Here is a 14,672-nt window from a genome sequence, read left to right on the forward strand (position 1 = left end):
TTGTTCAGCAACACTCCCTAGGTCCTTACCATTAAGTGTATAAGTCCTGCTAAGATTTGCTTTCCCAAAATGCAGCACCTCACATTTATCTGAATTAAACTCCATCTGCCACTTCTCAGCCCATTGGCCCATCTGATCAAGATCCCGTTGTAATCCGAGGTAACCCTCTTCGCTGCCCACTACACCTCCAGTTTTGGTGCCATCTGCAAACCTACGAACTATACCTCTTACGCTCGCATCCAAATCATTTATATAAATGACAGAGTAGTGGACCCAGCACCGATCCTTGTAGCACTCCACTGGTCACAAGCCTCCAGTCTGAAAAACAATCCTCCATCACCACCCTCTGTCTTCTACCTTTGAGCCAGTTCTGTATCCAAATAGCGAGTTCACCCTGTATTCCATGAGTTCTAACTTTGCTAAGCAGTCTCCTATGGAGAATCTTGTTGAATGCCTTACTAAAGTCGACAAAGATCACATCCACCACTCTGCCCTCATCAATTCTTTGTTACTTTTTCAAAAATCTCAAGCAAGTTTGCGAGACATTATTTCCCATGCACAAAGCCATGCTGACTATCTCTAATCAGTCATTGCCTTTCCAAATAAATGAAAATCCTGTCCCTCAGGATTCCCTTCAACAATTTGCCCACCACAGAGGTCAGGCTCACTGGCGTACAGCTCCCTAGCTTGTCCTTACTACCCCTATTAAACAGTGGCATGACATTAGCCAACCTCTAGTCTTCTGCCACCTCACCATAACTCCACGCAATATTCCTGTGACTATCGATGATACAAATATCTCAGCAAGGGGCCCAGCAATCACTTCCCTAGCTTCCCACAGAGTTCCAGGGTACATCAGATCAGGTCCTGGGGATTTATCCACTTTTATGTGTTTCAAGACATCCAGCACTTCCTCCTCTGTAATATGGACATTTTTTGCAAGATGTCACCATTATTTCCCTACAGTCTATATCTTCCAGATCTTTTTCCACAGTGAACACTGATGCAAAATACTCGTTTTGTATCTCCCTCATCTCTACGGCTTCCCACAAAGGCTGCCTTGCTGATCTTTGAGGGGTCCTATTTTCTCCCTCGTTACCCATTTATCCTTAATGTATTTGTAACAACCCTTTAGATTCTCCTTAACTCTATTTGCCAAAGCTATCTCATGTCTGCTTTTTGCCCTCCTGATTTCCCTCTTAAGTATCCTTAATACTCTCAGGATTCATTCGATCTCTCTTGTCTAAACCTGACCTGTGCTTTCTTCTTTTTCTTAACTAAACCCTCAATTTCTTTAGTCATCCAGCATTCCCTATACCTACCAGCCTTTCCTTTCACCCTTTCACCCTATATTGTCTCTGCATTCTCATTATTTCAATTCTGAAGGCTTCCCATTTTCCAGCTGTCCCTTTACCTGCAAACATCTTCACCCAATCAGCTTTCGAAAGTTCTTGCCTCATACCCTCAAAGTTAGCCTTCATCAAATTTCGAACTTCAACTTTTAGATCTGGTCTATCCTTTTCCATCAATTTTTTAAAACTAATAGAATTATCGTTGCTGGCCCCAAAGTGCTTCCCCACTGACACCTCAGTCACCTGCCCTGCCTTACTTCCCAAGCGTAGGTCAAGTTGTGCAGCTTCTCTAGTAAGTACATTCACATACTTAATCAGAAAATTTTCTTGTACACACTTAACAAATTCCTCTCCATCTAAACCCTTAATACTATGGCAGTCCCAGTCTATGTTTGGAAAGTTAAAATCCCCTACCATAACCACCGTTTTATTCTTACAGATAACTGAGATCTCCTTACAAGTTTGTTTCTCAATTACTCTCTATTAGGGGGTCTAGAATACAAGCTGAAAATGTGTTGCTGGAAAAGCGCAGCAGATCAGACAGCATCCAGGGAACAGGAGAATCGACTATCCTCCCTCAGCACAGCTGTAATGCTATCCATTATCAAAAATGTCACACCCCTCCTCTCTTGCTTCCCTTTCTATCCTTCCTGTAGCATTTGTATCCTGGAACATTAAGCTGCCAGTCCTGCCCAACCCTGAGCCACGTTTGCTATTATATCCCAGTCCCAGGTTCCTGACCATGCCCTGAGTTCATCTGCCTTCCCTGTTAGGCCCCTTGCATTAAAATAAATGCAGTTTAATTTATCAGCCAACCGTGTTTGCTGCTTTGTCCCTGCCTGTTTGACTCGCTTTTTTCCCCAACTGTACCAGTTTCAGACTGATCTCTTTCCTCTGTCTCCCTGGGTCCCACCCCCCACGAACAGCCAAGTTTCTTGCTATGATATCCCAGTCCCAGGTTCCTGACCATGCCCTGAGTTCATCTGCCTTCCCTGTTAGGCCCCTTGCTGAAATAAATGCAGTTTAATTTATCAGCCAACCGTGTTCACTGCTTTGTCCCTGCCTGTTTGACTCGCTTTTTTCCCCAACTGTACCAGTTTCAGACTGATCTCTTTCCTCTGTCTCCCTGGGTCCCACCCCCCACGAACAGCCAAGTTTCTGGCATTGAGACTGGCTCCAAGGCAACGAGGGGTACGTCGGCTTCCAAGAGATCAATTATGTTAGGGGATTTTGTGGTCTGTGGCCGCAGCGAAAAATCAGAATGGTGTGTTGCTTCCCTGGTGCCAGGATCAAGGATATCTCAAAGAGGGTGCAGAATATTCTCAAGGGGGAAAGGGGCCAGCAAGAGGTCAATGACATAAGAAGGGAAAACGTCGAGATTCTGAAGGGAGATTACAGAGAGTTAGGTAGAAATGTAATAAGGCGGTCGTCGAGAGTAGTAATATCTGGATTACTCCCGGTGCTACGAGCTAGTGAGGGCAGGAATAGGAGGATAGAGCAGATGAATGCATGGCTGAGAAGCTAGTGTATGGGAGAAGGATTCACATTTTTGGATCATTGGAAGCTATTTTGGGGTATAAGTGACCTGTACAAGAAGGACGGATTGCACCTAAATTGGGTGGGGACTAATATACTGGCAGGGTAATTTGCTAGAGCTGCTTGGGAGGATTTAAATTAGTAAGGTGGGGGGTGGGACCCAGGGAGATAGTGAGGAAAGAGATCAATCTGAGATTGATACAGTGGAGAATAGGAGAAAGTCAAACAGTCAGGACACTCAGGGACAAGGCAGGACTAATAAATTAAACTGCATTTATTGTGATGCAAGATGAACTCAGGACATGGTTAGGAACATGAGACTGGGATATCATAGCAATTACAGAAACGTGGCTCAGGGTTGGGCAGGACTGGCAGCTTAATGTTCCAGAATACAAATGCTAAAGGAAGGATAGAAAGGGAGGCAATGATCTCCTGCTGGTCCCTTTCCCCCGTGAGAACATTCTGCACCCTCTGAAACCTCCTTAACCCTGGCACCAGGGAGACCACACCATTCTGAATTTTCACGACTGGCCACAGAAACATCTGTCTGTGCCTCCGACTAGAGAGTCCCTTGGAACCCAATATACTCCTCATTACAATAGAGCCATTCTCAATACCAGAAACTTGGCGGTTATTGCTACATTGCCCTGACAATCCATCACCCCTTCATTTTCCAAAAGAGCATACTTCTTTGAAATGGGGATAACCACAGAAGACTCTTGCACTACCTGCCTACTCTCTTACCTTTCCTGGAGTTAACCCATCCATGTGACTGTATGTGCAACTTTTCTCTCTTCCTATAACTGCCATCTATCACATTCCTTTGCTCTTGTAAATTCCTTAGTGCCTCTAACTGTCGCTGCAACCAATCCATTCGATCTGATAGGATTCGCAACCAATGGCATTTATTGCAGATATAATCGTCAGTAACACATAAACTCTCCCTAAACTCCCACATCTGACAAGAAGAGCATATCACTTTTCTAAAGGCGATTTTTCGTCTTCCAATTACAGACTCAGGAAATAGCACTGTCTTATTCCTCTCCAAAACACAGCTCCAGGCTAACTTAATACTTATGGCTTATATTTTTAAGTTTAATCAGGAGACATATCTCAATAAAACATATAAGCAAGAAATAATCCACTTTACTCACTACTGCAGACTTACTCTAAGGCCACATTTAAAAATATTCACTTAACTGTTTCTGTGCTGTGACCTCTCCCAAACAGGTTCCTCTAATATTAGTTGTGAATTTCATGTTTGGAATGTCTCTTGGAAAATTAACAACGTCCAGCGATACATGAATTCAAACTGCAAAGGCAGTAACTGCGCAGGTTCACCGCTATGTCAGTTAGCAGCGTGGGTTTCTTTTTCTCTCTAATACACTGACCTCACCTGCTTTTGTCTGTTCCTCCCCCTTTCAAAAGTGCAGTTGTTTTGACTTCTTTTTTCTCCAAAAGTTCCAAAACAATGCAATAGCATATAAAACAGTCATTGCTGCTCCTGGAATTTGAGGAAATCACCTCCAACACCTAAAATACCTCAAAATAGGAGCAGCTTGTTCCAGCCAGAGATTTTTCCTGTCCTCCATCATGGATTACCCAGAATCCACAACCAATCACCGGCATTCTTCCTTTCCAACTGCTTCTTCAACACTCCCATCCTGATCACTATCTTGAGGCTTCCATTAACAAATTCAATGGTGAAAACTGCTCAAACAGCTGAATGACCCAGTCCTATTCTATACTCATTTTTCTTAATTTCCACTTCTTTACTGTTCCATTGCATAGCATGCTATTTGAGGCTATACTTTAACTCAGAGCCCCCTAAAGAGTTCTACTCTTGTGCTAGAAAATCTTATCACATACTTACTTATTTTTATTCACTCATGGGACATGGGCATTGGTGGCTGGCCAGCATTTATTACTTGTCCCTAGCTGCCTTTGAATTGAGTGGCGTACCAGACCATTACAGAGTATAGTTGAGAGCCAACTACTTTGCAGTGGGTCTGGGGACACATTAAAGGAAATAAATCATTTCACTGGAGACTGTTCAGAGAAGGTTCACTCTGGTGATTTACAGAAGCACAATTTTAAAAGAAACAAAAAAATTTAAACTCATTGCCATCTTGCGTGTTTGGGTTATAAGACCCAGCTCAATATGTATGCTTTGCTGCAAAAAACCGTTGCGAAACATATCTACAGCACACAATACAATGAATTTTACAATAAAATTCTGTCTCACCATAGGCCATTTGCTGGACTGATAGGGGTGACTTCCCATCTTCATTTAGTGCTGCTAAGCCTTCATTTGCCTTTCTAAAAGAATAAAAATGTTACTTATTAAACATTCTTAAGAGGTGAATTATTATGTTACTACAGAAGTAGGCTAACAAATAAAACATAGCATTTGAATTTTCATTGATAGTGTTCAGATTTCTCAAGTCAAACACTGTATCGTACAAAGTAAGCTTGAGTAACTTAAAATTTGAACCATACTTTGCAATCTAATATAAATCATGCGTGCTTCAGAATTTTTATGAAGCAAATAATTGATCCAAGATCAAAAAATTCCAAGGAAATAAAGTATACAACTGATATGCAAAAAAAGTCAAATATCGAGCACATTGAGTGTTTTTCTCACTTCAGCTTTTCATAAACTAATGTTGTCCTGAGACAATGCCAAAAGGCCTAATGCTGTTCCATCATCTAATTCAAACAGCAAGATTCCACATTTGAACTATGACAAAATGTGCCTGCAAGATACTAGATGATAAGGAGCACAATAGGCCTTACCTGATATCTATACACCGAATTGTAGCATGAGCATGACAGCAATTGAAGGTGAGGGTCATGCCGGAGTACAGAATTCAGTAATATGATCTGGAATGACTAATGCTGATTTTGTCTTATTGCCTTCAGTATATAGCATTACAAGACAGAACATGGAGTGCTTTATCACTGTCTAAATTACATTATAAGTAAAATTGCATGTTTCAAACTAAAGCCATATGGAAAAAAAAGCTACGTTTTCATCCCTGTGTATCACTAACAACAGATCAGATATCTGAAAACTTCGTAGAAAACTAAGAAATTCACATTCTATAGATTTCAAAAAGATTTTGCCCTCATATCCTGCCTGTATACAGAGGAACCTCGATTATCCAAATGAGATGGGCAGGCACTATTTCGTGCAGATAATTGATTATTCGGTTAATCGATTCAATACCTTTCCTCTGAGGGTCGGAGCTTTCCATTAAGCCTGCTCCCCGTTCAGAAAACTGAAGCACCCTGTGTGCGACGCCCCACCCCCAGTCCCCGCATGCCCACACCACCTCTCCAGGACAGCTGGAGTGGACACCAACAAGACTGCTGCTGCTGTGTTTTGGGGATGGGGGGGGGTGGGAGTCTCCAAATCTCGCGCGGCAACTTTTTGACAGTTTCCACATTTGCCCTGTACAGGACAAATGATGGAGAGATCATCTGGGGAAGGGGGGGATTAAGGGTACACCCTGTGTAGAACTCCAAAAAAAGTATGGGAAGAGAGAGAGAGGAGGGGTATGAGGTCAGTCATTTAGAGACGGTGCCTGTGCTACCATCAGTCCAGGACTGTACTTGGCAGCACTTTTAATCACTGTAAACAAAAGGTGTGATCAGTGTTGCACACACGTTTTTGATATAATGTTTCTGTCAGGACCTAGAGACCTCCTTTGGATAATCCGATTTTCAGATAATTGATAATCGAGGTTCCATTGTATTGAGAAAAGATCTATTGTGTTATAATGCACTATCACCCGTTTAAGTGGGAAAGACTTCGAGCAAATCTTGGAAACTCATTCTTGAGTTACATGAGGCACTGTGGGCCACCAACAGTAGCAGAATTGTACTTTAATACAATCTGCATTCTCATGGCCCAGCATCTCCCCCACCCAGTGCATCTTGTAGATAGTACACACTACTGCTACTGAGCCTCATTGGCAGGTGGATGGATATGGTGCCAATCAAGTGGGCTGCTTTGCCCTGGATGGTGTTAGGTTTCTTGACTGCCGTTGGAATTGCATTGAACCAGGCAAAAGGGGAGTCGGAAGTGAGTTTTCGTTGCAGTATTCCTAGCTTTTGACCTGCTCTTGCAGCAGGTATGTTTATGTGACGACTCCAGATGAGCTTCTGGTCAATGATAACCATCAGGATGTTGATAGTGGGAGATTCAATGATGGTAACGTGGTAGTCAGATTGTCTCTTTTCCGTAATGGTTATAGCCTGGCATTTGTGTGGCACAAATTTTACTAGCCACTTGTCAGTCCAAGCCTGGATATTGTCCAGATCTTGTTGTGTTTTGTTCCAACCTCATAACATCAGTGCTTTTCCTCAGATTTAGCCTTACTCAGGAAAGTGTTAATCACCATCTTGTTCTCTGACTTGGCCTTCTCCTGCCCACCATGACTCACACAGGGCACTGATACCGATGTCATTGTGCTGGAGCTCTAGGGCTTTGAGAGCAGTGAGCATTCAGTTCTGCTGTTCCAGGAGCTTTCCTGGAGGTACCTGATATCATGGGATAAGAGATCCATTAAAACTGATTAAGAAAAAGACTGCATGTCCATGTTTCTGGACAGACTCCCAGGAGCATGCAAAATAGCAAAGATCCATATAAAAAGCAAAGGTGAAAAAATAGGCACAAAGATAAAATTAGAAATGAAATACTATTATTACTTTGCAGAATTATTGATAGATGCACGAGATCACAGGAAGAGAAACAGTGATATCGCACAATGTTACAACAATATCGTCGCAGAGAGAAAGTTAATCTGCAAGATTGTCAAATGGTGAGAATAGTGAGAACGATGGCGACTAAAACACAGGTAACAGCAAATGTAGTTAATTCACAAACTGATCCTCCTAATATCTGACTAGTCAGTACCAAAGTACTGAGGCAGTTCAACACTGCATTCTTGTACTTAAAAGGATAATGGAAAGATCTAATGAGGTTATTTATGAATTTCAAATAAATCTGTAGATACACCTGTGTGCACAACTTTGGCCAAAAAATGATGTGGATATGGAGGAATCAGTATCAGTAAACCAACATCCCTATTGTTTAAGCCCAGAAAAACAAGCTCAATTGGAGCAGAGATTTGTACATCTTAGAAAACCACTTAATTCAACCTAGCCAAAACAGGTGCAGTCCTCCTTCTTAAATGTGACAAATTTGACAAGTCAATTAGATTGGCACAGTGCATGCAGTATCATAAACAGATTTGTGCCAAATTTTTCAGTTAGAAGATTGTATTGATAGGGTTGGCAAGTCCCATTTATCTCAAGAGTAAAGAGGTATTAAGCTTTTATTGCACCAAATGGGTTGCATTGATGTTGAGTTGAAACTTTATTGCTGGAACAGCACAGCAGGTCAGGCAGCATCCAGGGAACAGGAGATTCGACGTTTCGGGCACAGGCCCTTTAGAAGATTGTATTGATAGGGTTGGCAAGTCCCATTTATATCAAGAGTAAAGAGGTATTAAGCTTTTATTGCACCAAATGGGTTGCATTGATGTTGAGTCATGTCATTCAGGTTTAAAATCATTCCAGCTACATTTCAAAGATTTAGGAACCAAGCTGTCACTATTCTATCCAAGTAAATCACACAATTGGGTAATGCTTTAATATACTGTGCTGTAAAACTTGGGAAGAAAATATGAAACAAATGGAAGCCTAATTCAAACAGTTACAATCAGCTGACTGAGCAACACATCTTGCCAGTGAGTCTGAGAAAGCAAGTGTACATTACCCAGGACACAAAGGTCAAGAGGCAGTGTTATCAAGAACATAAAGAGGAAAGATAAAATTTCTGCTTCCGAAAGCAAAACAAGAAAATCATGAGATTCTTGGAGTTGTGTGGGTTTTAATGGTAATTTAATGCAATTTCAGCAGAACAGCTGCCTCCATCAGATTTTTCTTTACAAATAACAGGCAACGGTAATATGCACAGAAGAATGCCAAACAGCTTTTGAGAAGCTTAAAGCAATCCTAAAGACTAAATCAGTGTTGGTCACCCCTGACATCAGTAAAACTTTTAAAATGGAGCATGTGCACCACCCTTTGCATGAAAAAGTTGCCACTTAGGTTCCTTTTAAATCTTTCCCCTCTCACCCTAAACCTATGCCCTCTAGTTCTTGACTCCCCTACCCTAGGGAAAAGACCTTGTCTATTTACCTTACCACTGAGCCTCATAATTTTGTAAATCTCTAAGGTCACCCCTCAGCCTCCGACGCTCTAGGGAAAACAGCCCCAGCCTGTTCAAACCCTCCAAACCTAGCAACATCCTTGTAAATATTTTCTGAAACCTTTCAGGTTTCACAACATCCTTTCTATAGAAACGAGACCAGAATTGCACACAATATTCCAAACGTGACCTAACCAATGTCCTGTACAGCCGGAATGTGACCTCCCAACTCCTATACTCGATGCTCCGAGCAATAAAGGAAAGCATACCAAAAGCATTCTTCACTATCCTATCCACCTGCGACTCCATTTTGAAGGAACTATGAACCTGCACTCCCAATGTCTCTTTGTTCAGCAACACTCTCCAGGACCTTAAGTGTATAAGTCCTGTCTTGTTTTGACTTTCCAAAATGCAGCATCTCACATTTATCTAAATTAAACTCCATCTGCCATTCCTTGGCCCATCTGATCAAGCTCTCGTCATACTAGGAGGGTAACCTTTTTCACAGTCCACTACACCTCCAATTTTGGTGTCATCTGCAGACTTAATAAGTGTATCTCCTATGTTCATAGCCAAATCATTTATACAAATGACAAAAAAACAGTGGACCCCATTTAAGCTGATAATAACCATTTGGCCTTTGTAGAAAAAATTGAAACTCAATGTTAGATTATTTTGTTGGAGCTTGTTCATTTAAACTTATAATAAAGGCATTGCTCATATCACTGGAAAAGATAATGTAATTGCCACAAATGTAATATTGTAAAATAGTTTGAATATTAAAGGTAGCATGAACTGGCAGAAATCCTATATGGTGAGTGAATGACAATGAAATAATGTAACATTTGTTTTTTTTTGTATTTATCACATGTTACATTGTAAAGACAGACATTTCTTGTCGCATTTCATCTCCCAAAGGAGATGAAATGCCACAAATGCCACATTCCCAAAGGAGAATATTAGAAACGCACTTTTTATTGACTTCGAGATTTAGAATCTGGATTTGTTTGGACATTACTGGGTTGTAAAGGATTTACCATGTGATTGATTAGAACTGGAAAGTCAAAACAATAAAGACGACTGTCTACTGCTGCTTACAAAAAAAGTGACTTTGGAAAGCTGTGTCCAACAAAGTTTTCAGAGAGATAAGCATGGTGTTTACTGTTGTGGTTGAGTAAACAGACCTGAAACTGCTAATGGATTTATGTCAGCATCACCGAACAACAGCCTGTAAACTGAGTGCTGGGTATACAAGTCTGGAAACTATGGGCAGTCAATGGAGGAGAGGACAAGCAGATCGATCTTTCTCAGACAACAAAAATCAGACTTTCGGGCTAAAAGCAGCACCCTACGCATTTCTTTCAGCCAAATAGTTTGAAACAAACCTGATAAAGTTTAAAAATATCAGGATTCTCAATTGTTTTTCATCTAAATCTGAAATATGGTCTGAAGATTTTTGTTTACTTTGAGACTGTCAGCATTTGGAACTCATCGACAAGAATTCATCAACAAGGAACCGGAAGAAGTCAACCCATTTTGACGGCTTAATACATCCCTTGATCTTCCCTTTTTTGCATAATGTTTTTCACACTGATGATAACTCTGAAGAGTTGTGCATCTCTTTAGTATCTGGTAAAAATGTGTGCACATTTGGGATTAAGGGGATGTAGTTTAATTCACAATAGCTTGGATGATAGGCACAGTTTACCATTTATTGAGGAATAAGTTTGTCTGTAAAATGTATTTTGTTGTATTAATTGAAAGGTCTGATGAAAGTCTCTTTTGGATGTAGATTTGCTCACTGAGCTGGAAGGTTCATTTCCAGACTTTTCGTCACCCTACTACGTTACATCTTCAGCGGGCCTCAGGCGAAGTACTGCTGAAAATTCCTGCTTTCTATCTATATGTTTGGGTTTCTTTGGGTTAGTGGTGCCATTCCTGCGGTGATATCATTTCCTGTGGTGAAGTCACTTCCTTTTTTCTCAGGGGATGGTAGATGGGATCGAAATCGATGTGTTTGTAGATAGAATTCCAGTTGGAATGCCATGCTTCTAGGAATTCTCGTGCATGTCTTTGTTTGATTTGTCCTAGGATGAATGTGTTGGCCCAGTCAAAGTGGTGTCCTTCCTTATCTGTACATAAGGACACTAGAGAGAGAAGGTCATGTCGTTTTGTGGCTAGTTGGTGTTCATGTATCCTGGTGGCTAGTTTTCTGCCTGTTTGTCCAGGCAGATGAAATGAACCTTGCAGCTCAGCGAGCAAATCTACATCCAGAACCTCAACCTGAGCTACAAATCTTTTCAAAACTTGCTAAAGTCTCTTTTACTTAGCAATAATAATGAGAAACAAATTGAACATTTTTGGTTACTGAAAACATTACACTTTTGTTACAGGTATGGAGTGAAGGGTTCAATATCCAGTGCACTCACCCTACCGGTACACAATTTACTGGAATTCTTTGAATTAGTAACCTACACTGGGGATGAAGGGGAATTAGTGGATGCACTGCAATTAGATATCCACAAGGCATTTGATAATGTGCCATGCGAAAGTTTTTTTATGTGATGTGGGCATAACTGGCTGAGCCAGCATTTATTGCCTGAGTTGCCCTTGAAATTGTTGTGATGTGCTGTCTTTTTAAATAACTGAATCCAATTTGGTGGAAAATGAAGACTTATTCTGTAAGGGGCAACATAGTGGCAAGACGTTAAAGTAAGAGTTGGCATAAACTGGCCTTTTCCTAATGGGCAAGAGATAACAAGTAGCATACAACAGGGATCAGTGTGGAGCCTCAAGTCTTTACAATTTACCTTCATCCAAGTCATTTATGTACTCAAGGTATGGAGTAAATTTGCTGATGACACAGAAAGATGGAAAAATAACGTGTGAGCAAGACATAAGGAGATATCCTCACGCACGAATCACAGAAGTCTTGTTTGCAAGTACAAGAAGAAATTTAGTGAAACTAATAGAACGTTATAACTTATTCCAATGGAATTCAAATATAAAGTAACGGTAGTCCTGCTTCAATTATACAGTAAATGTAGGCCTCATTTGGTGTTCTGCATTTAGTGATCTTTTATTCCAAATATTAACACAAATACTGAAGGCATTGCTACTAGGTGACTATCACTTAATAAATTCGAGAGAATGAAAAAGAAACTTCTCAATACCAAGAATAACCCCCAAAAAATCAAAAGGTAACCCTCAAGAGTACTAAAAACATTTGTTTTGACCCCTGCTACAATTAATTAAAATAAACAAAGATAACAAAATCATAATTTTAATCTAACAGTTATAGTTTGGAAACATCTATGGAAACAAACATACATAACCTTCTTTGCACCTAACACTGTTTATTCAGCAAGCAATAATATTGTACAGTCCATCTCTATTGTAGTTACTGCAGGTATATCCACCCTGAAGAAATTCTGCCACGTGTAAACCTATTTTCATTTGCTAATGTTGTATTAAACTTAAGTTACTGGCCAGAATCATCCATATCCTCCTCAGCCAGTCTCAACACACAGATTGTAGTGAAGATGTTATAAGCGTACAAATTAGATGTTTTTACATTATATAATAGGTTTCAAGAACATTATTTGAAGAGATAAAAGGTGCAGATTACAAGTTTCTTGAACTTAATTCTACCTATTTCTGAAACTATTTGTCTTACAATAGCACAATGGCAGCTTGTAGAATAATGTTCATAATGAAAAAAAATGTTTGCAAAGAACTATTAAAAAAACTGCAAGTTTTCAAAATCAATTGACATTCATAAAGCCTGTTTTGCAAAATGGAACAGTCTAGTGTCATCCTCTACTCCATGACTTCTGCGATACCCTTTACTGCAATGATGGTGTGGATGAAATGTTTTATCACACGAATGAAACAATCATATTGTAGTCATAACAAAAATACATAAAGTGAATTCCATGTTTTATGCCACAATAACGAAATCTGCTTAAAATGAGCTCCTAATTTTCGCAAACAAAAAATGGTGAGACTCAAATTATCCTATGAATCTAGCACTACTATACTGAACAATTCAGGACGATCTACACAGACCAACTCAGATATAAGGATTAATAGAAATTCAACCCAAGTCTGACTGAAAGATGAGGGAGCAAGGGAGAAGGTGAGTGTGCAAGTGAGTGAAGACAGCTCAATATCTGTATTAAGTTGGCAAGTAGATACATTTTATTTCTGAAAACAAAATCTGCAAAGAACTCAGCTTAGCAAAGAGCCCTGTTGAAACACTGGACAAGCAGAGAAAAAAGTAAGACCAGTGTCAAAGATGAAACATTGATCAGAAAAAAAGTACATACTGTGACTAACAATCATCTTCATGCTACAATCTTTAAATAGCAAGAGAAACATTACAGCATCACGTAAGTTGTAATGCACAAAGACTGAAAATCTGTCTGTCATGACCTAGAACTGAGGAATGTTTTGTGACAGCTAACACAAACAGCATGTATTAAAAAATGCACGAATAATTAAGTACAATTTATGTAACTTAAAAAGGAACTAAAACTATGTTCAATTGAAATGTTGCTTTTCTTGTTTTCTATTGAACAAGATACCATACCAACTATGGTGAACACGTGACAAACTTTTACAGTGACACTAAAGAGGCTTGTATTAATTAAATTGTTACAACATGGGATAAACTCTCCTGCTTAATTTAAAACCAGCAACACAGAAAAGATTTTCCCGTGCAGTAATCTGTGAGGCCAAGAATTATTTAAAGTAAAAATTAACAACTTTATTTCTTAAAGTATAACAGAGAATAATTAACTAACAACTATTTACAATTCCTTACTCTAACCTATCTATTACCTTCCCTTCTATAATACTAGTCTGATAAAGCTCCCAATTAAGATTTAGAAAACAACACTTCTTGTCTCAAAACCAGACAGCTTTCAATTTATCTATTTAGATGTTCCTGTGTCTTTTTTCTTCTTTTTAGGAATTTCTGTTTCACAAGTACTGATCAAAAGAGCTATTTTTCAGGTAGTCTTTTACCTCCTGGTACTTGACAATTCTGGAACAATGGTGGATATTTCTGTGTATAATGCAGAAGTTGCAGGATCAGTTCATTCCTAAAAGCAAGAAAGATCCCAGGAGGAGGCATGGGCGGCCGTGGCTGACGAGGGAAGTAAAGAAACATATAAAGTTAAAAGAGAAAAAGTATAACATAGCTAAGATAAGTGGGAAAACTGAGGACTGGGAAACTTTTAAAGAGCAACAGAGGATTACGAAGAAGGAAATACGCAGAGGAAAAATGAGGTACGAACGTAAATTGGCCAATAATATAAAGGAGGATAGTAAAAGCTTTTTTAGGTATGTGCAAGATAAAAAAATGGTTAGGACAAACATTGGGCCCTTGAAGACAGAAACAGGGGAACATATTACTAGGAACAAAGAAATGGCAGAGGAATTAAACGGGTACTTCAGATCTGTGTTCACTTGGGAAGACACAAGCAATCTCCCTGAGGTAACAGTGGCTGAAGGACCTGAACTTAAGGGAATTTATATTTGCCAAGATTTGGTGTTGGAGA

General features: G+C 39.8%; 1 protein-coding gene across 2 annotated transcripts in view; it reads right to left on the bottom strand.

Annotated features, from left to right (window-relative positions):
• LOC122548508 (gamma-secretase subunit Aph-1b-like) overlaps positions 1–14,672 on the bottom strand; it is a 108,154-nt gene that overhangs the window by 59,238 nt on the left and 34,244 nt on the right. For both annotated transcript variants that reach the window (XM_043687262.1, XM_043687253.1), the window contains one exon: positions 5,134–5,207. In XM_043687262.1, coding sequence (XP_043543197.1) covers positions 5,134–5,207 — 74 coding nt within the window. The remainder of the gene's footprint in view (positions 1–5,133; positions 5,208–14,672) is intronic.

Source organism: Chiloscyllium plagiosum, chromosome 1, assembly GCF_004010195.1.
Source record: "Chiloscyllium plagiosum isolate BGI_BamShark_2017 chromosome 1, ASM401019v2, whole genome shotgun sequence".
Classification (NCBI taxonomy): domain Eukaryota; kingdom Metazoa; phylum Chordata; class Chondrichthyes; order Orectolobiformes; family Hemiscylliidae; genus Chiloscyllium; species Chiloscyllium plagiosum.